Source organism: Phoxinus phoxinus, assembly GCF_949152265.1.
Source record: "Phoxinus phoxinus genome assembly, chromosome: 11".
Classification (NCBI taxonomy): Eukaryota; Metazoa; Chordata; class Actinopteri; order Cypriniformes; family Leuciscidae; genus Phoxinus; species Phoxinus phoxinus.
The window spans coordinates 32,373,749-32,396,710 of record NC_136886.1 but is presented as its reverse complement, the minus strand read 5'-3'; the positions used below and the strand labels follow the sequence as shown (position 1 = coordinate 32,396,710).

Genomic DNA, 22,962 nt, shown 5'->3' with positions numbered 1-22,962 from the left:
AATAAAATGGAACCATGTTGATTTATTTCCATAAAATACAAGAATTAAATGCATTTAAATTATTTTCTACTTTTCAAATCGACCATGATTTCCTTGATCACAAGTTTGGAAAGCTCTGTACATCAGTCAGTGTGACGCAGAGAGAGAGAGATGTCTCTGTGCGTGAGATGTACATGTATATACAGTACATGTGCAAAGCTACGCAAAGCCGAATGGGCAAATGAAAAGCACTACAGCATGCTTCACTCACAACAATACATCAGAAATCATGAGACTAAAACTCAAAAGCAGCGAATGTGCGTCTTGGGGAGCGGAGACACATAAAACCATCGGTTTTTCTTTTAGGAGTGTTTCACGAGAAGCTCTTTAGCTCAGGCGTGTCACTATTAGCCAGCGGCTGATGATGAACTTCTCTAGGGCCCTTGATGGATAATTCACTGCATGTGTCGCTTTAGGTCTTGATCAGTGTGGCAAACATCTACCCTGTGCTTTAGCAAACACACTATGACCTCTAACCAGTGTTCTTCATCAAAACTGAGGCACTGATATGGGTTAAAGCAACAAGACTCTGAAAACGAGTAGAATTTCCCATGTCCCCCACCTAAAAACTGAAAGAAATGAACGAGAAAATAAAGTGTGGAAAAATGTAGGCAAATGGGAGGGAGGCATGCAGCCATTGGAGGACAAGGCCATGGTGGGCGGGGCTTGACTTTATGATGCGCCAGCTTGTTCCTTGGGCGTTGCGGGGAGAATGGTCGTGACCCCGGAGGATTTGAACTTGGGCAGGTGCAGTCCGAACTTGTTCTCCACCCCGGCAAAGGTGGCGGCTGCCAGGCGGTAACCCCCGACATGCTCAGAACTGACAGGAGGAAGCTCAGAGATCCGGGATTTGGGCGTTGGTTCAGAACCAGCAGGGCGACTGGAAGGGGAAGAAAACAAGTTTTTGCTTTATGCTGGGTACACACCAAAAGATTTTTTACATCTTATAGGATTTTCAAAATGTGATAGACCACAAACATGAGGACAAAAAAATCCTAATGGGCTTTATGCACAGCTGCACTACTTCCTGAACTTTAGCCAGCTCCTTTGTTTCCTGTCTGCCATTATTGGACAAACTGATTAATCCAGGTGTGCCTGACCAACAACAATAATCAGACACACCTGGATTAATCAGTTTGTCCAATAATGGCAGACATGAAACAAAGGAGCTGGCTAAAGTTCAGGAAGTAGTGCAGCTGTGCATAAAGCCCATTTAACCGTTTTGCTCTTATAGTGTGTGGTGTGCCATGATGTGACAAAGACAGCGCACCACACACAAACAGTCTCGACTGTGAACACAGGAAAATCTCGTGAGACTTCAGAATAAGCAAGGCGGACGATATGCAGGAAGAAATTGCGATGAGATTGTTTGGAATGATTTTCACAAAAAATTCACGGGGGGGAAATTATTTTTAAAAATAAAAATATTTCTGACCAACTCTTCACCTTGTCTAATCTATTATAGTAGGTTTTACACGACACGTTGTATAAACATTCGTGCTGTTGCCACAAATCAACAAGCTGATCCTCCATCTCTGCTGTCCACATCAATTTCACTTTGTGCTACGCCATGACTACGTTTGTTATGCTTCAGTCTTCCATCATCTCACTTTCTGATTGGATATGGTTTCGTTTCACGTGATGATATCAGGAAGCAACGTAATACGCACATGACGACAGGAAGGTGACGGCGCAGCGTAAATCGAGTTACCCCTCACACTTCTTAAAATGTTTGACCAAAAGCGCAAAAATAAAACCCCCTACATGTTAGTCAACATTATTCAGTCAATCAGCGTTAGGCACATTCATACAGAATTCACATGAAAGTGCGTATATCAGCTATCAGATTAAGCATGATGTCTTCATGCTGTGTGAATCCTCTGGTGAAACACATAACCTAATATTTCCAGTTTCAAGCTGTAAAAAGTGTGTTTAACATGATCAACACTTACTGTCCTCCGAAGTCAACGTACAACCATCGCTGAAGGAGTTCGTAGGTCACCAGGGTCACACCGAACTGAGGAGATGAACGGAACACACGAGCTACGAGAAGACAGAGAGAGGACTGTGAGTGAATATGGACGAGACAGCAGTGAAATCTGTGACGTGTGTGTGTGTGTGTGTGTGTGTACCTCCAGCTCCCTTCCATAGTGCTCGGAAGCCTTCCTCATTTAAGATCTTCCTGAAGCAGTCGATCACTCCGGTATAAGTGGTCTGACCAGCGCGGGCTGCCACCTGCAGTCGTGTTTTGATGACATCAGCAGGGGTGACAAGTGAAGCAGCGGGTACACCTGTCAATTAAAATCATTCAGACATCTATTAATACAAGACAGAACATCTGAACTTAAAGCAGGAAATCTGGCCAGATGCAGTTTCATTTAGTCTGAAAAAAGTTATGAAACTGAAGTAGTGGAAGATCTTTTCTTCTGTATTGTGACACAGAACAAAGGTTGTGTTTCAGTTGTTTGGATTCTGTTGCACTCAAAATTGCAAGAAGATGAATATGAGATGCAGAGGCGGGGTTTAAGCAGAGTAAATGATTGGAGAAGTCCTGCTTACATTGGCAGTGAGAAGTCATTACACGGAAGATCGAGTTTTGAATTTTTTTTAAGATAAAAATAAAATACGTACACGGATGAATCGTTCACAATAAGACTAATAACATGCAATAAAAAATAGATAGGATGAATGAGTCGAATATGTTCACAGTCGAATATGACTGCCATAGGAAATTAATGGAAATATAGAAAATATGAAAACAAAAAGCAATTTTTTGGGGGGGACAATCCACAAATCAGAAAAACTAAATAAAATCACACACACCAACGAAGTGGATAAACTCTAAAACATCAAGAGTGCAAAATAGACACACCCACTTACACACACCCACAGTGTAATGGCGCTTTTCCACTGCACAGTACCAGCTCGCCTCGGCTCGACTCGCCTTTGTTTGGTTTTCCACTGTGTAAAAGTTGTACCGGTACCTGCTTCCAGGTACTTTTTTTCGTATCACCTTCAGCGAGGTTCTAAGCGAGCTGAGGCGATACTAAAATGTGACGTGAAACACGGCAGACTGCTGATTGGTCACTGTATTCGTCACTGTATTCACTGCATCATCATTGCACGCGCCAGACGGAGTATCCTGAATAAGCCTGACATTTTTTAATTGTTTTGCCAGAGATTGCGTGATATACCCATTACTAATATTATGTAAAACAGCATACACTCGATTTCCTCCATTGTCCTGAGTGTGTGGGTAGCGGGTGTGTGTCGCGTCGCTATGACGACCAGGTACTATTGTGGAAGTACTATATGCAATGGAAAACGGAGCGAAACGTGAGCCGAGACGAGGCAAGTCGAGCTGGTACTGGTAATGCAAAAGCGCCATTTCATCAAGAATGCAAAAGTCAAGTCAAGTCATCTTCATTTATATAGCACTTTTAACAATGTAGATTGTTTCAAAGTGGCTTTACAGTGATAAACGGATAATTTTAAGGTAACAGAGATTGTTTTGGCTTTATAGTGGTTTTGTATAAAGATATTTTCCAGCTAAAGTTAGTTTTGATTGATTCACTGTGAGAAACAAGATGACGCTCACGTGCGCATTAAGAATTAATTCTATAGTTATGCGCATTTGAATATATGTGCGCAGGTTTGTAATTCCCTACAAAACCAAGCCTTAAACTACTCATCTGGCCTGAAAATTTTTATACAGAATTTTATCACTTCGGGGTAGAGACGCGAAAGAAAGAGAAAACGAGACATGTAGAAAAATTATGAGGTCAAATAAAAAAATTAAATGGATGAATCATTCAGAATAAAACAAACAAATAGCTTGCATTTAAAAAAATAGATGAGGTTAATGTTAATTCCATACAAATAATTTTATTTGTATTATTATTTATTAATTTAAAAAATCAAATGTATTAGAAATGTTATTGTAAGGGTGCAACCAGTCCTTAACTGAAATTGAACTGGGCCAGCATCACAAAGTTGAAGTCATGTTCTGACCTGCGATGGCACCAGCGGTCAGCAGCTGCAGAGGGCCCAGTCTGCCGTCCTCATCCGTCAGCTGTGTCTTCATATGAGCATAGACCGGGAAATAGATGGCAGAGAAGGGGATATCACGCAGGAAACAAGCCTTAGCACCCTGTGGAGGAAAACCAGTAACATTCATGTGTTATTAGTTTACACACTGTATTCTGAATGCAAGCAGTGAGAAGCTACAATGTCAATTTTGCTTGGATTCAAAGTCTTAAAGACAGACATATCGCATATCCCACCTTGTAGAGGCCAAAGAAGCCGAGGTCCCGGACCACATTGAGCGCGCTCACTCTGGGGCCGGTGGTGATCTCACCGGCAACCTGCAGACGAATCTTAACGATTTCCAGAGGGTTGGTGAAGATCACCTGCGAGCCACCAGCCTGATAGACAGAGACAGATCGCTCAGCCAATGAAGTACAACATACCCCAGTTTAACAGGTCTGTGTTACTTACACATCCACCGGCGAGAATCTCAGCAAACAAAGGTATCGTACCATCTTTTGTGGTAAATTTGTCTCTCACAAAGTCATTCATCTGGAAGATAGACACAGAAACTCATGTAATCGGCTTTAGTGTCAGAAACGACTTTCTACAGGCAGTTTAATGAGACTCACAGTGAGCTTGATGGCTTTCTCTGGAGCCACGCCGATGAGCTGGGGTACAAGACCTGAACAAACAGACAACAGAAGAAGAGTAGGACACAGAAAGCGAGATCCGTGTTAACAAACATGAAGACACTTTACATGGTTTTTCTGAAGCAGGGATGTCAGCATAACACAAATCCAACCTCTATAAAAGCCAAATAACCCCTCGTATCGCAGGACTTTCTTGGCGCAGTCGAAGCTGTTCTTGTACATGAGCTCTCCTACGAAGGAGCCAGTGGAGCGCTGGTTCTGCATGCGGGTCTTGACCAGGTCTATGGGGTACACGGCTGTGGCACCAGTGGCTATAAACAAACACACAGGTTAAAGTGTGTACACTCAAACACACACTGTACTATCAATTTAAACCAGCAAAACCTGTGCATGTGAAGAGACATGGAACACAGTTTTCTTGAACTTTTGAAATAGAAGTAGATATGCACTACCATTCAAACATTTGGTTTCGGTAAGATTTGGTTTTAAAGAAGTCTTATGCTCACCAAGGATGCATGTATGTGTTAAGAAACAGTAAAAACAGTTATTACAATTTTAAAATGTAATTTAATTCTGTGATCAAAGCTGAATTTTTAGCATCATTACTCATAAACATTTATGATTATTATCAATGTTGAAAACAGTTGTTCTGCTTCATATTTTTATGGAAACTGATCAATTTTTTGACGAATAGAATAGCATCAGAAATCTTCTAAACATTATAATTGTCTTTACTGTCACTTTTGATCAATTTAATGCATCCTTGCTGAATAAAAGTATTAATTAAAAAAAACATCCGTAACACTTTAGTTTAGTGTCTAATTCTCACTATTAACTAGTTGCTTATTAGCATGCATATTACTAGGATATTGGCTGTTTATTAGTAAACATAAAGCACATATTAATGCCTTATTCTGCGAGACCACACTTAATCCACCCAATACCTAAACATAACAACTGAAGGATAACAAATTTATTAAATGTTTAATTTAGGAAACTACAAAAGTGAAGAGACTAAATGTTTAGATCAGCTGCGAAACTTCCAGCAAGAGAGTCCGGTCAGTCCTGTTTTCTGTATTTGTTAGATCACTGAAACTGGCCCTTGGAGCTCCTGCCAGCCCAAGGCAGGATATAAAATTGAAAGAACACTGTTACAGTTCAGACTGATTTTGGACGAACTTGCAGCCGCGCTCAATAAAGAAGAACTTCTGAACGCGATCCCAACTGTCTCACTGGTCTCTGCTTCGATCAAAGAAAACTTTACAACACAACTACCTTACTAACTATTAATAAGCAGTAATTAGGAGTTTGAGGCAGAAGTTGTAGTTAATAGTGAGAATAGGACCCTAATCTAAAGTGACCAAAACATCTTACTGACCCCAAACCTTTGCCTGATAGTGTGCTATGAAACACGACCCATGAAATTGGACTTCAGTGGTTTTTAGTCCATTTCTATAGGCAGTAATATGGAAACATACACTTAAAAACGGACAATGAACTTGTACTGTAGATTTTAAATCTCTTCTAAGAAACTGGGCAAAAAAAAGTCCTCTTGTACACTGGCTGGCATATATCCAAATGTTTGGCCATAAAATGTCCTAAGACCACCTAGCAATTGCAAGTAGCAAATCCTGGTTTATTGCTTTGATGTGAAATAAAAGAGTGAATGATTAACGTCCTACTACCACCTTCTTTTGTCATAAGGAAATACATAACGCACAGTAGGGAAAATGCCCTCAATCCAATTCGCTGTGTAACATCTTACCTCCAGCGATGGATCCCAGACTAAACCTGTACGCGGACTCTGCTGCCTGCAGCCACACAGACCGAGATACATCCCCCTGCGAATGCTGCACACAGAGGAAAACAGCATGTGAGCTATCAAGATAAATGCACTGTATGTCTGTTTAGATATATGAAAGCAGCCTGAGTAATAAATCTAAACCAGGATTTTACATTTTCTGAAGAAAGTGAGAGTGGTTTCAAATCCCTTACCCAAAGTAAAAGGTGTTTTGTGCCATAATTAGCAGTGTTTGCTAAGGCAATCTCACTGATAACAATTTTCTCACAGTAATATATACACACACACACACATTTAAATGAACCCTAATAGACTCTTATCTGATCGTCTATATAGATAAACTCACCTGTCTCTGCACCTCAGCCAGATTATATGGCAGCGCTCCTTCCTCCAGTGGCGCTATCCTCTCGATATCAGCCAGGTTTAATCGTCTACACATCATAACATACATAAACACCTGATCAGATGATAGGTAGGTAGACTAACTCTCATTAGAGTATTAGTAGTCTGTGCTTAATATCTGCTATCCCTTTATATTGATGCTCCCCAACAGACATTACTGACTATAAGTAACTTTGCAACTACATGTCAACTTATTATACGAACCCTAACAGTCTACTAATACTCTAATGAGAGTTAGTTGACAAGTTACTTATAGTTAGTAGACTGTCTAAAGTGGACCACTGAAATAAAGTGTTACAGAAACTTTAATAGCACGTCAGCAGCGAAGGCTTTTCTTGACAGAAGCTGCATTTTCTATGGAGTTGTATAAATAAAATAAAAACAAACAAAATTAAAGTCGGCATGAAATCAAATTGGACAAATCTTCTTTTTATATGTAATATTGTAGTGATTATTATAAATGATTTATCTGTGCAATTAATTATTATTTTTTAATTCATCTACCCTTATAATCTTCAAATCAAATACATTACCCTTCCCTCCCCCCTCGAAACGACCTCTCTTCTCTTTCGGTCACGTGCCGTGGCGAAAGGGTGCGGCCAGAGACGATGAGGGTGCGGCTAGCCTATCGGTGTCTGTCTCGTTAAATATAAATATGGGCTGATTCCTGCCTGAAAATTTAGCTGCTCGTCCTCGTTCTCGTCGCCGGGCTCCTCAATAAGAAATCCTTCATGGGAGGGTAACAGTGGGGAGTCCGGTGGAGAGAAATCCTCCACAACTGAATGTAAACTGGCATTCAAATCTGCCTCCATTTTGTTTGCAACGCCCAACCTCCAACGATCCAATCAATTCCCGAAGGACGAAATCAAGCCCCGCCCTACATTTTTTTCTAATTTTAGAAGCCGTTTCAATCGGATATACGTCACAACAAGGAAAACATGACAATCTCAACTTCCGTTTCATGCCGACTTTAAATAAAACTGAAAAATACAATAAATTAAATTAATAAATTCTAAAGAGCTTTCTGGAAGGATCTTGTTGAACTAGTCCTTAAGGTGAGACACGGCAGGCAAAAAACTTTTTTTTTTCACTGGTCAATTTTGAGATTTTGGGATATTTGTCTTCAGTAACATGTCTTCTTTCAGACTTGTGGTGAAAAAAAGTCCAAAATACACATTTAGGTCTTTATTTTTGTCTATTTGCGTCTGTAGATTTCTCCTAAATTCAACAAAGTTGGCGTTGTAAATCAACATGATCCGCGATCGCTGTCTGCACCCTGTCATCACATACACTAACAGCTCTCTCTCTGCTGTACAATGCTGTCGGATCCAAATATGGTAATTTCCTTTTTATCAGCAACCAATCGTGAAAGTAAAAGGGCTGAATGCGCAATCTCATTGGCTGATGATAAATCTCAAAATGACTTTTCTCTCATTCTCCAAGTCCGAAATCTCCACTTCAGTAGCACCGATATACACCAAACTTTCCAGTCTTGTACCTGGTTATATTATGAAGACATTTACAGAGGGATTTGTAAATATATTATTCCTAGCCTGATTTATATAATATTTTATTCCAAAAAACATGGCGAAAATCTATTTTTTAAGGCTATTGACAGTATATTCTGATTTACAAGATAACAAAAGTAGATATCCATAAATCCCTCAGTAATTTTATTCCCATTTAATATGTGAACACAATGTAAAAATATTTTTTAACCTGGCTTTATCCAATACTTGGATTTTAATATATGCAAATTAGCGCATATTTACTCAGATATTGCCTAATTTGCATATTTAAACATTACAGAAAACTTTTTTTCTCATCTTAATGTAGGTAATCAACTGGGAAAGTTTCATGGTGATATCTGCTAGTTAAAAATTTTTACCCTATTCACCTGTAGTGTCTCTAAAGAGATCGTACTAAATAAAATAGTTGTCAACATGCATTTAAAGCAGAACAGTCCAATAAGAGATGCTTAATAGAAAGGGGGGGACTTGCAGAAGACCTGATCAGCTGATAATGCTGCTTTAATGTACATGTGGATGAACTTGTTTTAAAAAAGGAAAATACCCTGTTTGGGAGTGCAGTCCCGAGAGCTGGAACAGGATGTCGACTTCCATAGGGGTAATCTGACCGAACTTATTTGCAACATGAACAAACTCCTCTACAGATGGAGAGAGGAAAGAAAATGTTAGACAATTTAGCTTTACTTTATTCTGATGTGCAGATGAACAGACACTGAGATGATTACGTAGGGCTGTAAACGATTAATCGCGATTAATCGAAATCCAAAATAAAAGTTTGTGTTTACATAATATATTATGTGTGTGTATTGTGTATAATTATTTTGTATTTATTTATACACACACATGCATGTGTATATTTGAGAAATATTTGCATTTATATAATGCATATATATATATTTTTATATGATTTATATTATATATTAATAGAACTATTTTATATATAAATAACAAATTTTTCTTAAATATATACATGCACGTGTGTGTTTATATATACAAAATAATTATACACAATACACACACGTATATTATGTAAACACAAACTTTTATTTTGGATTTCGATTAATCGCGATTAATCGTTTACAGCCCTATCATTACGGACAGCACGCACCTTTAGTGACGAGCGTATCCTTGCGAGATCCAGCGAGAGTGCTGTAGATTTTACGGATCAGTTCCATGTTGTTCAGGAGAGAGTTGAAGGCATTGAAGTAGGAGAAGCTCACCATGTGAGAGGTGCCGCCCCCTGCTGCCTAGGAGACGCACATATAGACCTTTTACAACAAACTCCATCTCAGCAGATCCACAAGAGAGCTGCACACTTACAGACACAAGGTTTTCCTCCACAAAAGGTGTGAGCATGTGGTGTCTGATGGTGGACATGATGTCACTGAAGTCCAAGGATGAAATTATGCCGCTCTTGTCCTTGTCCTTCTGCGCGAACGCCTGTCTCGCGTGCTCCAGCTGCAGCTCCTATGAAAACGCAAGCACAGAAATCAGAAATTACATTTTGGGTGAGGGATGAACTTAAAACTTGTCAAAAAACAAGATTTCACCCATGACTAAATTCGCCACTGCCAAAAACCGAAAGGTCAAGATTTGGATGTTAAGCGTTGACCTGTTCGCCCCTGCAGGTAAAGAACGTAACTACAAAATGAGCTGTATATCTGCTAATGCATACATATTATGGCACATAAGAGTGAACATTATTAGTTATTATAGTGCTGCTGCATTAATGTTTGTGCTGTTTACCGTCAAAATATACTGTTTTATCTGTTTAACTATGAACAGTGTTTACAATCATGCACGTACCCATAATACTGATGTTGTTTTTAAAGGGGTGGTGATGAACTGAGAAATCAAATTTTCCTTGAGCTTTTGACATATAAGAGATCATCACACTATAAGAATATCCTGTAAGTTTCAGAACTGAAAACTTCCTTGTTAGTCCAATAAAAGCTTTTATTGAAACCAGGTCCAGCGAACGACAGGTTTTTCAAAGTGGGGATCTATGACCAATCAAACACCGTCTCCGCAGAAGAAGATTATTTTCCGACACAGGCTTTGCAAACAGACTTTTACGACACGGATCTGCCAGCAACGCCACACAAATGTAAGTAACCATGTTTATTCTAATGCCTGATCTGTGATCAGTGATTTCTGATGTGTAATTATTCAAGTTCAGATAGATTATCTTTCTCTCAAAATCATTCAATACTGACTAAACGATCAACTTCACATCGATTCTCTCAGAAGGATGAAAACAATCTTATTTTAAACTGTGATTAAATTACATACAGAAAGCGATCAAAGAAAAATCCCTTTCCAAATCGCCCAAGCTGTCAATCACACAGCGCGAGTTTATCTGGACACTTGCCAAAACTCGTAATGAAATCAATGACGCTGTTACACTGCACAACGAAGCTCTTACTGTATTTACATCGCGTTTGCATTGTTATTTGGTGAAGGCATTTGTGAGAGTGCAAAAATTGCGTTGATATGATAAGATATTTTCATTCACTCGATCAACAGACTGTCTGTCTGTCATCTGCTCAATGCTCATCACTGCAACCTTACATGCGATGGAATAGATTTAAATATAATGCTTTAAACAATACTTTTCACGATTTGTTAATCTTGATAGCTGTAATAGTCATGTAATACTAGCTATTTCATATGCAAGCATGTCAGCCAATCACAGCAGTGGGCGTTTACACTGAAGTCACACAGCAGACACGCCCCTTAAAACAGAGCGTTCAAATCAGGCTAGGAAAAATGCCTTTTATTTCCAAATTATGACCATTTTTGATGTAAAAACCATACTAACTTTATAAGGGCACCCCAGGCAACATTATAAAATAATAAAACAATCCAGTTCATGACCCCTTTAAAGTACTCTTGCACTACCTCACTTTACAATAACACTATTCTGTGGTTGAACTACTGTTTATTCGGTGTGTTGTTTAAATTATATTTATATTGTTTATTTTATTCTACTTGTTATTTATTATTACTTGTTTTACGCCTCTTGTTTAGAACTGCTGACTCCATTGATTTTGTTGATGTGTACTACTGTGTGCATACAATGACAATAAATAGTCTTATGTATAAATGTTTGGCGTAGTACCTGCAGGAATTGGGTGAACTCCAGGTAGCTGAGGCGTTTGTTTCTGCTATTGCCGAAATGCAAGCGGATGAACTCACAGTCCCAGTTGAAGGGGATGTGGTGGTGCACGGTCGTCTGGCTGAAGATATCACGCACATTCTCTGTAAACACACGAACATGGACAGATTTACACTCCCGCAGTCCATACTAGACGTTACAGGATTACTGACAGTGTTGTATAGCTTTGCTGGACATATGAACGTGTGTGTGTGTTCAAGGTTAAGCTGCTTGTTTTTCTAGCATAACTATATTATGATCAGCTGACTCTGTAAAAGGGACTAAAACACTACGGCTCTGTTCAAAAACATTGTGAGCTGCCTTGTTGTCTACATAGGCAGCATTAAGTAAAACCTCATAAGTGAATTAACAGGAACAACCTACATGGGAAACTCCATCACCACACAAACCCTCGACTCCGTTTTGATTTTAATGGAGGTTGATGTTAGCATGTAAAAATACATAGCGCGCACACAAATACAGTGTACAGAAGAAATAAGACTAAACATTTATATACAGTCACTACTGTTCTCACCGAAGGACACATCTCCAGTGCCCGTCTTGTCAAACAGCTGGAAGGCCACGATGAAGAGGGCATCAGGCACACACAGCACTGACTCAAAGGCCAGAAACTCTTGGTATGAGATCAGCCTAAAAGAAAAAAATCAGAAGAATCATACATTAGGACATGCACAAGCTCAATTTTTAATTCTATTAAACTCAACATTAGTTGAATCACTTGCAACTACATTAATTTTATGTACAAAACAGAATTTTCTAAATTAAGCCATGAACACTAACATTCAAAAGTGCTTTTATTTTTAAAGAAATTAACACTTTTATTCAGCAAGGACACATTCAATTTATCAAAAGTGAAAGAAAAAAAAGATTATAATGTTCCTAAAATTCTATTTAAAAAATGCTGTTCTTTTGAACTTTCTAAGAAGCACAAGTATTTTAAATAATAATAATCAGAAATGTTTCTTGAGCAGCAAATCATCATATTAGAAAAATTTCTGAAGGATCATGTGACACTGAAGACTGGAGTAATGATGCTGAAAATTCAGCTTTGCATCACACAGGGTTCGTGCAGGTTTCAGTAAGTCAAATTTAAGACCTTTTTAAGACATTTTAAGACCATAAAGATTTAAATTTAAGACCTACATGACGCATTAACCAGCAAATAACAAATACAATTAGCATCAATATGCACTTTTTGTTTACATAAACATTAAAATAATAACGTAAAAAATGATGGCTAGATTTTAAAAGAGTGTCTTGCAACATGTTATCTACTAATGTACAAGTTCAAATAACGTTTTGACAAAAAAGGTTTTATAAAAAGATAAACCTCACGTATTTCAGCCTTTAAATAATCTTTTATAGAATTAATGTCAAAAAAAGATAAATGACTGACATTTACAATGCACATTAGCTTATCTTTTATTATTAATAGTAAGATTTGGTCCGATTTTCCCGTTGCGTCTGTCGTTGCTATGCAACCATGCACTGCGCTCTCCACAACGACAAAGAAGTTTTAGTAGCAAGCTAATGGATTTCCACCACTGATAAACGCTTGCTGTAGCCATTATTTATTTACGGAGAAGAGAAAAACACCTGCAGTGTTTTGGTGCACGGTGCACCCCCATCCTTCATGTTGACTGAGCTTTCAATGTTGTTACGGAAAGGGTGAAGCGGATTGGTTCGTTCTTGTCACATGACCTGCGGTGCGCTTGCAGAATTCTGAAAACTTGAGCTTTTTTTTTTTATCTCACTCCACCTGGAAAAAATGGCGCATTGCTTCTAATATGAGTGCGCTTGGCGCGCGACCATAAATTTGAAATAACGAACTTGAGCGCGCAAAAGACGCAATATGTGAACAGCCTCTTGGCGAGCTACCGCCAATCAGGCCACGAGCTACTGGAGCTCGCGAGCGCCGTGTCAGAGACCCCTGCTACAGCTCCGCTTTGAAGGCTACGACTCGATACTTTTTTGCTACTTTGTAATAACTTTCTGTGGCCAGCATTTCAGGAAATGAACGAGGGTAAAACTTTTTTAAGACCTGACTAAATTAAATTTAAGACCTCGGCTGAAAATCTGGTCATTTTTAAGACGTTTTAAGGCCTTAAATTTAAAGTTCAGAATTTTAGACTTTTTAAGACCCCGCGGGAACCCTGATCACAGCAATAAATTACATTTTAAAATAGAAAATAGTTATTTTAAATTGTAATATTTCAAAAAAATTATGTTTTTACTGTATTTTTGATCAAATAAATGCATCCTTGATCTTTCAAAAACATTTTTAAAAATCTTACGACCCCAAACTTTTGAACAGTAGTGTATGTGCAATACATTTTCAAAATGATCCCGTTCGCATCTGGCTGCTACAGCAGAAAATAATGCAAAAGTGGGTGAACTTCTAGATCTGAGCTGATCTGAAGGTTCAGGCTTCATATCAAACCATCAATAATTAGAACACAGAATAAATAGAGACAGAAAATATGATGTTCGTCTCACCCATCTTTAGTGGTGTCCGCCACTCCGGCGAGCAGATGCACAGTTTTAGGGTTGTAGTGGAGCTGCGTGTGGAGGCCCAAATACCTCTGCACAAAATCAGTGGGTGTCATGTACCGCTCTCCATCCTTCTCCACCACACTGGCATACTGAGGGGGAAATAAATAATAATAAAAAACACACAATTACAGCATTTGTGTTGGATATGAAGCATGATTAAACATGTGTGATGCTATTTTTTGAACCTCAAAAATATGGTTCAAAAATCGATGTCATGTACCAATACATAAAACAGGGCTTAAAAACCATTATAACTATATTTTAAGAGTATTATTATGCATTCCCCCAGTGTTAAGAAAAAAAAAAAAAAACTGTTGTCGGTGAGTAAAATAACAATGGCAACTGCTTTTTGGCAACAAGCCAGCTACAATCTTATTGGATAGATAGATAGATAGATAGATAGATAGATAGATAGATAGATAGATAGATAGATAGATAGATAGATAGATAGATAGATAGATAGATAGATAGATAGACTTTATTGATCCCGAAGATTATTGATGTCCAATAGCTTATACATATCATACATAGTGTGCCAATACCGTAAGGTAAGGTTAGATTAGTAACAACAAGTACCAACATCCGTCTACTGGGCCAACTAGGCAAAGGTGACATAATATTCACCAGCCCAGCAAGTTGTGTATTTTCCAGTTTTGAGAAAAAATATCTGGACAAAATGTTGACGGGAGATGCCCTCTGACCTTATCAAGACATTCTTCACTCATCCATCTATTGCCCTGACATTCATGTCTTCCTCCAAAATATCCATCTTACATGCTTGAGTCCTATTAATAGAGCCACATCGCACACAAGTCACTGTTACCAGACACCAAAGCGGCCCAAGAAACAACTACTCTCGGCTGACAGACGCACAAGATCTCAACGGCAGAAGTGATGGCAAATCCATACACGAACATTAAAGCCCTGGAGGACATTTAAAGACAGTGTTTCCCTAATATTCATGTTTGAAAATTAAGAATACACACACACAAGCTGTTTAATCACAATCACACACAGGCGTCTAGACTTTTCCAAGCATGCAAGTCTCTCTCTGTGTTGCTTTTGGAAAAAGGAGACGGCTCCAAATGGTTATGATGTGCACATTGACGTGAACTTGACATCTTAAGCATCCTAAACTTACCGACAACACAGCGACAGTTTAAAATGCAGCGTGACTAAGGAAATAAAGATTAAATGACAGACCAAAGTCATGACACTATCGACTTTTGCATCTAAGGTTGCACAGCCAGTGCAAAGCTGCTCAATGGACTCAATTTACTACAGTATAAACTAGAAACAAACCCTCATTACCTGGTATTAGACCAAAATAAAGAAGAATTTCTACTCCTTTAATCTTACCTTTAGAAAGATGACCTTCAGCTCGTTGGGGTCGGCCCTTTTGGTTGACTGCACCTGTAAGCCACAAAATAATTAAAAGGTTAAAGGCCATGGCATGCGAAACTAAAGAGCTTTTACCCATAATTATAGTCACAACAGCCCTGCCCTATCTAGAGAAAAGTACTGTATGTTTCAACCAAACAGAACCAGGTGTGTCTATGATTAAACTCGTTAGTTTCATTCCTAGGATGAGAGGGTTATATTGAGAAAACTACATTTATTCCCAAATCCTCTACGCGGTTTAAGGGCACATTAAATATCATTGGGACTTCCTGGCTCACAAATATTGCACAGAATATATGCAAAACTTATTTACGTTTTTAAAAAGTACAAGTTAACCAAAAATAAACCAGCCACTAATTCATCAACACAAACACACATGAAGCCATTGAGTCCCTGAAGAATAAAATGAGCCCAATTTCGCCAACACGGCATGATCCTTACACGCCTGACTTCACTTTATAAACAAAAGCTCATCTCTAACAACACAAAAGGCTGTTAGAGAGCCGATTAATACGGTTTAACGCAGATTTCAGATATTTTTTTATGGTTTTATGATCTTCAGATACTCAATTCAGTCAAAGTCTCAGCCCGATAGTGATAAGCTCAGTGATGCTCGCGCCGGTCCGTTAAAAACGTTTAATCACTCTCTCTACAGGTCTCATTTCTACATCTATTAGTTTTTCTCCCGCTCATAAACACCAACTGCAATTAAGAGTCGTCGGATAAAAATGAGAAACACCAATTTTCAGTCAAATACAGTGTCGCTGGAGTCACCTTGGCCGCCATGCTGCTGTCTGACGTCACGAGTGGTAGGGGCGCGCAGGCGCGTGGCCGATGACTGAGTGCGCGCGAGAAGATCCAGAGGTGCTCGCGCACACCTCACAAGATTTCCAAGCAGCCCTCAAAATGTATTTATTTTATTATCGATACAAATATTTTTTATATTAATTTTTATGTAGTTAGTATTGTATTTTATCTGGATTTTTGTTGTTTGTTACATTTCTTTAGAACCTTTTGTAATTCAATAAAAAAAAAAATAATAAAAAAAAATCCCTTACAATTTTCAAGGATATGTTAATTATGACCATGTATGCAGCTACAAAGGGAAAATATGGAAAATAGATTTGATTCATACATTTACAGTTCATGCATTAGATGGCAATATTTGAATAAACTACAAATCCATTTCTTTAAAAATATCTTTATTGTACACATTCTCACAAGTAAAAAGTGCAGCATCCAAGCAGACATTATGCACTTTTCCTCATGTTTGCATTTTCAAAACCACATCACAACATTAATTGAGGGTTGAGTATCAAATTAAGGAGAAAAAAAAAGGCATGACACCATAAACAAGTGAAACTCTTTTCCTCTACAACCAAAATGATATTTACAGATAATACAAAATTTCAGAAAGTCCCAAGAGCGACACCAATCTTTTTCCACCCATCTTTAAGAGCACAAGTGCACTGCAATGTCCTTCATGTGTTCTGGCGTCCTCTACTGGACCCTGTGCTTATAAAACCAGCAGAGGCCTTTAGTGAAGTTCCAGCCAAGCGAGATGGAGAGAACATACAGGAGTCCGAGCAAAGCAAAGGGATACAGAAGCACCACCGTGTTCTTTAAGAACGGGAGCGCTAAAGAAACAAGAAGAGAAAATTAGACAATGTTCAGGTTAAGAATTTATGGATGGTAAAAACTTGGGATGCAGTGATTTGAAATTTTTTGGCCAATACGATAACTGATAATTTTTTATATTTGAAAGCTGATAACCGATATATTGGCCGATAAATCTAAATCCAAATCTAATTTTTGAGAGGCTGAATACAATTTTAAGTTACAATTACAAGTGTCTCAGTTTGTTTTGTGGCTAAATTAAACTATACACACAATATAATAAATAAAGCAATTTAATAAGAATCAATAAATAAGAAAAGATTTTGGCCGATACGATTACCGATAATTGTTTATATTTGAAAGCTGATAACCGATATATTGGCCGATAAATCTAAATATTGTAATAATTTTTAAGAGTCTGATTACAATTTTATGTAGCCTATATGATAGACAGGCACTGCACATGCTGCACTTTACTATATTTTTCTCTTTTGAAGTGATTCCACTTATATTTCAAGCAATTCAAAACCATCATGGCGAAGAAAACGCATCTGAAGTGTCTCAGCTGAAGGAAATAATCCATTATTTATCGGCTTCACGATTATTGGACCGATAACATTAAAACTGATCATATATCGGTCGGTAACCGATATGGTGGCCGATATATTGTGCATCCCTAGTAAAAAATACACTAGCTATCACAATACTTACCATTGTAGCCCAGGAATGTGATGTAAATATAGTAACCGATTGCAATAAGCCACAAGGTGTTTCCCACAAAATAACCCAGGAACCAGTCTGAACTCGTAACAACAACATCTGTCAAGAGAGCAAGATGAGTTCACAGAGTCTATAATTGAAAACAGTAGAGCTCATTATACATGTATAGACATCTTTACTTACAGTTGATGAAGAATAGCTGTAAAAAGTGCAGAATGACCAGAAGTGGGTAGAAAGCATTTAGATGGACGTCAAACGCGTAGCCCCACTCCACATCATAATCTCTGCTCGGCTTCATCAGATATTTATTCGTAACAAACCTGGAGAAGAAAAGACAGGGATTACTGTACAGTTTTACAATAAAAAAAAAAACTCTTCATGACATTTTCTAGTAAAATTATGCAGATTTATTATATCATTCTTTAAAGTACTTGATTCTGATTGGTCAGTTACGACAAACATTATAGCATAATAATAACCACTAAACTGTACATTCAGGGAACCCCAGGAAATGTATTTCCTAATTATAATCACATAATAAAATAAGATCAATATTTCATGTCCATTTCATTATTTGGTAAGTAATCATGTATAAAGCGGGATAATCTACAGTCAGCCAGTCAAAGAAAATACAAAATACATCAGCTTTGTACTTGTAAAACTATGAAATTTCTCTTTACAAATAAAATGGAGAATGCACTTTATTTTGAAATTAACAATAAAAAGAAGACAAAAACCATAACCCAGAAATAGAAACTGGATCAATGCCATATGAGCAAGTTCAACATTAAAGTCGGCATACAATTAAGTATTTTCTTCCCTATTGTGATGTATATCCGAGTGAAATAGCTTCTGGAATTTTTTTTTTTTTAGCTGGCTATCGGTCTCACTGGTACTGTCTTCAGTGGCTAACTTCATATCTCTCAGACAGGCAACCATTTATTTGCATTAATAAACACAAATCTTGCTCTGTCACTGTTTCCCGTAGAGTACCTCAAGGATCCGTTCTTGGTCCACTTCTATTTCGAATCTATATGCTTCCTCTTGGTCAGATCACACAGCGTCATGGTCTTAATTTCCATAATTACGCAGATGATACACAAATCTATTTTACTGTTCAACCCAATTCTGTTTTTCCTTCCTCTTCCATAACTTCCTGCCTACAAGAGCTCAAAGTATGGATGGCTCAAAACTTCTTAAAACTGAATACTGACAAAACAGAAATCCGGCTAGTAAGCCATAAATCCCTCATCATTTCCCAACATGACTTCTCCATTCATAATGACGGAGTTATAGTTCATTCCTCACCCATTATGCGCAATTTGATTCCAGATTATGCTTTGAATCCCATATCAGCCAGCTTGTTAAATCCTGATTTTTTCCACCTTGATGTTCGCTAAATCTCAAATATGCCGAAACTGTCATCCATGCTTTTATAACTTCGCTCATAGACTATTGTAACTCTTTGTTTTCTAGCCTACCCACTAGTTCAAAACTCAGTTGCTCAACAAAAAAATTAGTTTACATCACTCCCATCTGCACTGGCTCCCTATTGTGTATCGCATTCAGTTCAAAATACTTGTCCTAGTTTTTAAGGCCTGTCATATGGCGCTTTTCCATTACCAGTACCAGCTCGACTCGACTCAGCTCGTCTCAGCTCGTCTCGGCTTGGCTCGCGTTTCGCTCCGTTTTCCATTGCATAGTACTTCCACAATAGTACCTGGTGGTCGTCATAGCGACGCGACACACACCCGCTACCCACACACACAGGACAATGGAGGAAATCGAGTGTATGCTGTTTTACATAATATTAGTAATGGGTATATCACGCAATCTCTGGCAAAACTATTTAAAAATGCCGGGGTTATTCAGGATACTCCGTCTGGCGCGTGCAATGATGGCGCAGTGAATAGTGACGATTCTCTCTGACCAATCAGCAGTCACCCGTGTGTCACGTCACGTTTTAGTATCGCCTCAGCTCGCCTCGGCTCGCTTAGAACCTCGCCGGAGGTGATACGAAAAAAAGTACCTGGAAGCAGGTACTGGTACAACTTTTACACAGTGGAAAACCAAACAGAGGCGAGTCGAGTCGAGGTGAGGCGAGCCAAGGCGAGCTGGTACTGTGCAGTGGAAAAGCGCCAATAGTTTAGTACCTTCATATTACAGAATGAACACACCCTTATGTTCCTGCCCGTACTCTTAGATTGAGTACTGAGAGTTTGCTTGTATTACCCAAGTTCAAACTATCTACTGTTGGTGGTAGGGTGATCATTATTTAGTTTTATTATTAGGACAGGACTTGATTTTGCCCTTGGGAATTGATTGGATTGTAGGAAGTTTCAAGTTTTCAGTCAGTACTGGAGGATGTTTAGTCCCACGTTCTGCCGAGACACACGTCATGAAGAGAACAGATGACGTTTTCAAGGGGGAGGGGAGGTTAGGTTTTTAATTAAATATATCCAGGGCATATGAATTTGAAACAAATAATGATGTGCACAGATAAAGCATTTATAATAAACACTGTAACATTCTGTAAAAAAAAAAAAGAACTGTCAATTTTGATTTTTGTGGTGACTTTAAGGACATGATTATAGCTGTGATCCTCACTCAAAATCACAGTAGGCTGACTTTTAGGACATTACTCACATTTTTGTCACGTGCAAACCTGTGTGTGTGTATGTGTGTGGAGATGGGGCCGCATTTTTCTTTCCGAGCCCGGCCCACGTCCATACAGAGCAGTAGCCGAACCTGACCCTAGCCCAACAGGCATAAAATCTAATTTTCTCATACTAATGACACATGTACGTTTGTTTGTGTGGAAAGCCCCCTTTTATTAAGCAACTGTAGGAAGGCATTCGGAAATGTAGCATCAGCGCACATGCGGCAACAAGTGCACGTTGACACAGGCGTGACACATAATAAGCTTTATTTAAATTTAAAATGTTCAATGCCTTATCGCACTGATGTGACCGAGCCCGACCCGAACCCGAACATCATTTCTAAATATCTGTCTGAACCCGGCCCGGCCCCTTGGGTCGTGTGTGTGTGTGTGTGTGTGTGTGGCACCTTACCACATGAGTGTGGATATGAGCAATCCAACCCCGATGCAGTCGATGAAAACGACCCAGAGCAACAGCTTCAACGTCTCCACAAAACCCATGTCTAGAACCAGACCAAAGCCCACCGTCGACACTGCAGAGATAACATTAGTTAGCAAAAGAAGGTTTCCTTTCCAAAGCCTGTCTCATGTGTCAATCGTAAGTGCTCACCACACAGCCAGATGCTAAGCAGCACCAGGAACGCAGGGTCGTCCCGGGCCCACTGGTCTTTAGTTTGTTTGCGGTAGTGGAAGTTGCGGTACACTTTCTGCGGTGATGTGAACAGATAGAGCATCTGCCATATGGCGAACTCGAAGTCCATCTGTCTAAAATGCAGGAGTCTCCTCAGGTACTTGTAGCGCTTGGCTCCGGCCGTGTGCCGCGCCGCATCCCGCTCGCTGAGGCTGCCGTTTCGCTGGATCTGCGGGGAGCTCGTCGGCAACATACTGCTGGGATGAGAGAGAAATGTGGTTATGACAAAAAACACAACATGCTAATTATTGGTTGTATAGAAGACATACAGTAACAGTTAAAAGTTTGGAAACATTACTAGGTTTAATGTTTTTGAAAGAGGTATTTTATGCTCATCAAGCCTGTATTTATTTTAACAAAAATACAGGAGAAAATCTGTAATATTTAAAATATAATTACAATTTAAAATAATGGTTTTCTATTTGAATATACTATTTATTCCTGTGATCAAACCTGAATTTTCACCATCATTACTCTTCAGTGTTACATGATCCTTCAAAAAACCTTAATATGCTGATTTATTATCAATGTCGGAAACAGTTGTGCTGCTGCTTAGTATTTTTTATAACCGGTTATACTTTTTTTCCCCAGGATTCTTTAATGAATAAAAAGTATTTAAAAAGAAGAAGAAAGAAAAAAAGAACAGCATTTATTTAAAATATAAATATTTTGTAACAATATACACTACCGTTCAAAAGTTTGGGGTCAGTAATTTTTTTCTTTCTTTTTTTGAAAGAAATGAATACTTTAATTTAGCAAGGATGTATTAAATTTATAAAAAGTGATAGTAAATATATATATTGTTAGAAAATATTTATATTTCAAAAATAAAAAGATGTTTCCAAACTTTTGACCAGTCCAGATATATCATACAAAGCTTAAATTATGTGACTGTTTTTTAGTGGCTGGGTGATTATCAACAATTAGCCCTATGGCTTAGTATGTTTTGGCAAAAGAATAACAAGTCAAACTCAATTACAATTTCATTACAGTACATAGACTGTACCTGTCAGTCTCTATCTGAAAACTTCTAGAAAACTAAGATATAATCTATTGGTCAAGCATTAAGCTTAATAATCTTAATCAGCTCATTAGTTCTTGTGCTTCCTATAAAAATATGACCTGCTATGTAAACATGCAGAGCTGAATCTGATCCTAGATCTGTCATATCACTCTTACTTGCTTTACACAGACAGTCTGGCCTTGGGTGACAACTGACAGCAATGATACAGTAACTAACCTGCTAGTCTAAAAGTAGACGCTTTATTAAGCATAAACAATGGAAAACCCAAAGCTTTACAGTGTGTGTGTGTGTGTGTGTGTGTGTGTGTGTGTGTGTGTGTGTGTGTGTGATGATGCTACCTGGGCCTCGGCTCGATCCTACATAAAAACCTTGTAAAGCAGTTAGCTACAATGTCGCTCCTTCTTAGTGTGTAAAAACATGACACTCACCTGCTCGACAGCAGTATCAGCAACTATTAAAGCAAATCTCTTATTAATCAATGTGTAAAAAACAATGCAGCAACTGTGACATGTCAACTTCCTGCCTTGTCCGAACACGTAGCAGCGCAACCTATACAGTAACGCCACTTCCGGTCCCGATGCTTTCTGGGAAATGTAGTGTTGGGATAGAGAGCACCTCGAACGAACCATAGACATGAATGGCTCAAGGCGGAGTCAGCTGTGTCGTCAC

The 22,962-nt window shown here is 38.5% G+C and overlaps 2 protein-coding genes across 3 annotated transcripts; both read right to left on the bottom strand.

Moving 5' to 3' along the window:
• Positions 1-2: 2 nt before the first annotated feature.
• Positions 3-16,475, bottom strand: slc25a12 (solute carrier family 25 member 12). Its single transcript, XM_079627373.1, has 18 exons — positions 16,357-16,475; positions 15,541-15,594; positions 14,125-14,270; positions 12,143-12,258; positions 11,572-11,711; positions 9,771-9,917; positions 9,559-9,697; positions 8,995-9,088; positions 6,866-6,950; positions 6,484-6,568; positions 4,871-5,029; positions 4,698-4,750; positions 4,537-4,617; positions 4,323-4,463; positions 4,051-4,189; positions 2,172-2,330; positions 1,992-2,082; positions 3-919 (listed from the first exon to the last, which is right to left on the bottom strand). The coding sequence occupies exons 1-18, from the start codon at positions 16,366-16,368 to the stop codon at positions 712-714; spliced, it is 2,049 nt and encodes a 682-aa protein (XP_079483499.1). The 5' UTR covers positions 16,369-16,475; the 3' UTR covers positions 3-711.
• Positions 16,476-16,578: 103 nt separating this feature from the next.
• unc50 (unc-50 homolog (C. elegans)) lies at positions 16,579-22,949 on the bottom strand. Of its 2 annotated transcripts, none has more exons than XM_079628580.1 (6): positions 22,722-22,949; positions 21,189-21,463; positions 20,991-21,111; positions 18,103-18,239; positions 17,911-18,018; positions 16,579-17,219 (listed from the first exon to the last, which is right to left on the bottom strand). In XM_079628580.1, exons 2-6 carry the CDS (start codon positions 21,460-21,462, stop codon positions 17,083-17,085), a joined length of 777 nt encoding a protein of 258 aa, XP_079484706.1. In that variant the 5' UTR covers position 21,463; positions 22,722-22,949; the 3' UTR covers positions 16,579-17,082. The 2 variants fall into 2 exon arrangements, with proteins under 2 accessions (XP_079484706.1, XP_079484705.1); XM_079628579.1 differs by having other exon boundaries at positions 21,189-21,466; positions 22,722-22,901.
• Positions 22,950-22,962: the final 13 nt, after the last annotated feature.

What these genes read in the sequence shown, in the direction of transcription:
- slc25a12 (XM_079627373.1), bottom strand. An exon ending in GTTATTTGGCTTTTATAGAG is followed by an intron (nt 4,751 to 4,870) that starts GTTGGATTTGTG and finishes CTGTTTGTTCAG; the next exon opens with GTCTTGTACCCCAGCTCATC. An exon ending in AGATTCTCGCCGGTGGATGT is followed by an intron (nt 4,464 to 4,536) that starts GTAAGTAACACA and finishes TCTGTCTATCAG; the next exon opens with GCTGGTGGCTCGCAGGTGAT.
- unc50 (XM_079628580.1), bottom strand. Translation starts at nt 21,462, where the DNA reads ATGTTGCCGACGAGCTCCCCGCAGATCCAGCGAAACGGCAGCCTCAGC. An exon ending in CTCATATCCACACTCATGTG is followed by an intron (nt 18,240 to 20,990) that starts GTAAGGTGCCAC and finishes TTTCTTCTCCAG; the next exon opens with GTTTGTTACGAATAAATATC. An exon ending in ACAGCTATTCTTCATCAACT is followed by an intron (nt 18,019 to 18,102) that starts GTAAGTAAAGAT and finishes CTCTCTTGACAG; the next exon opens with ATGTTGTTGTTACGAGTTCA.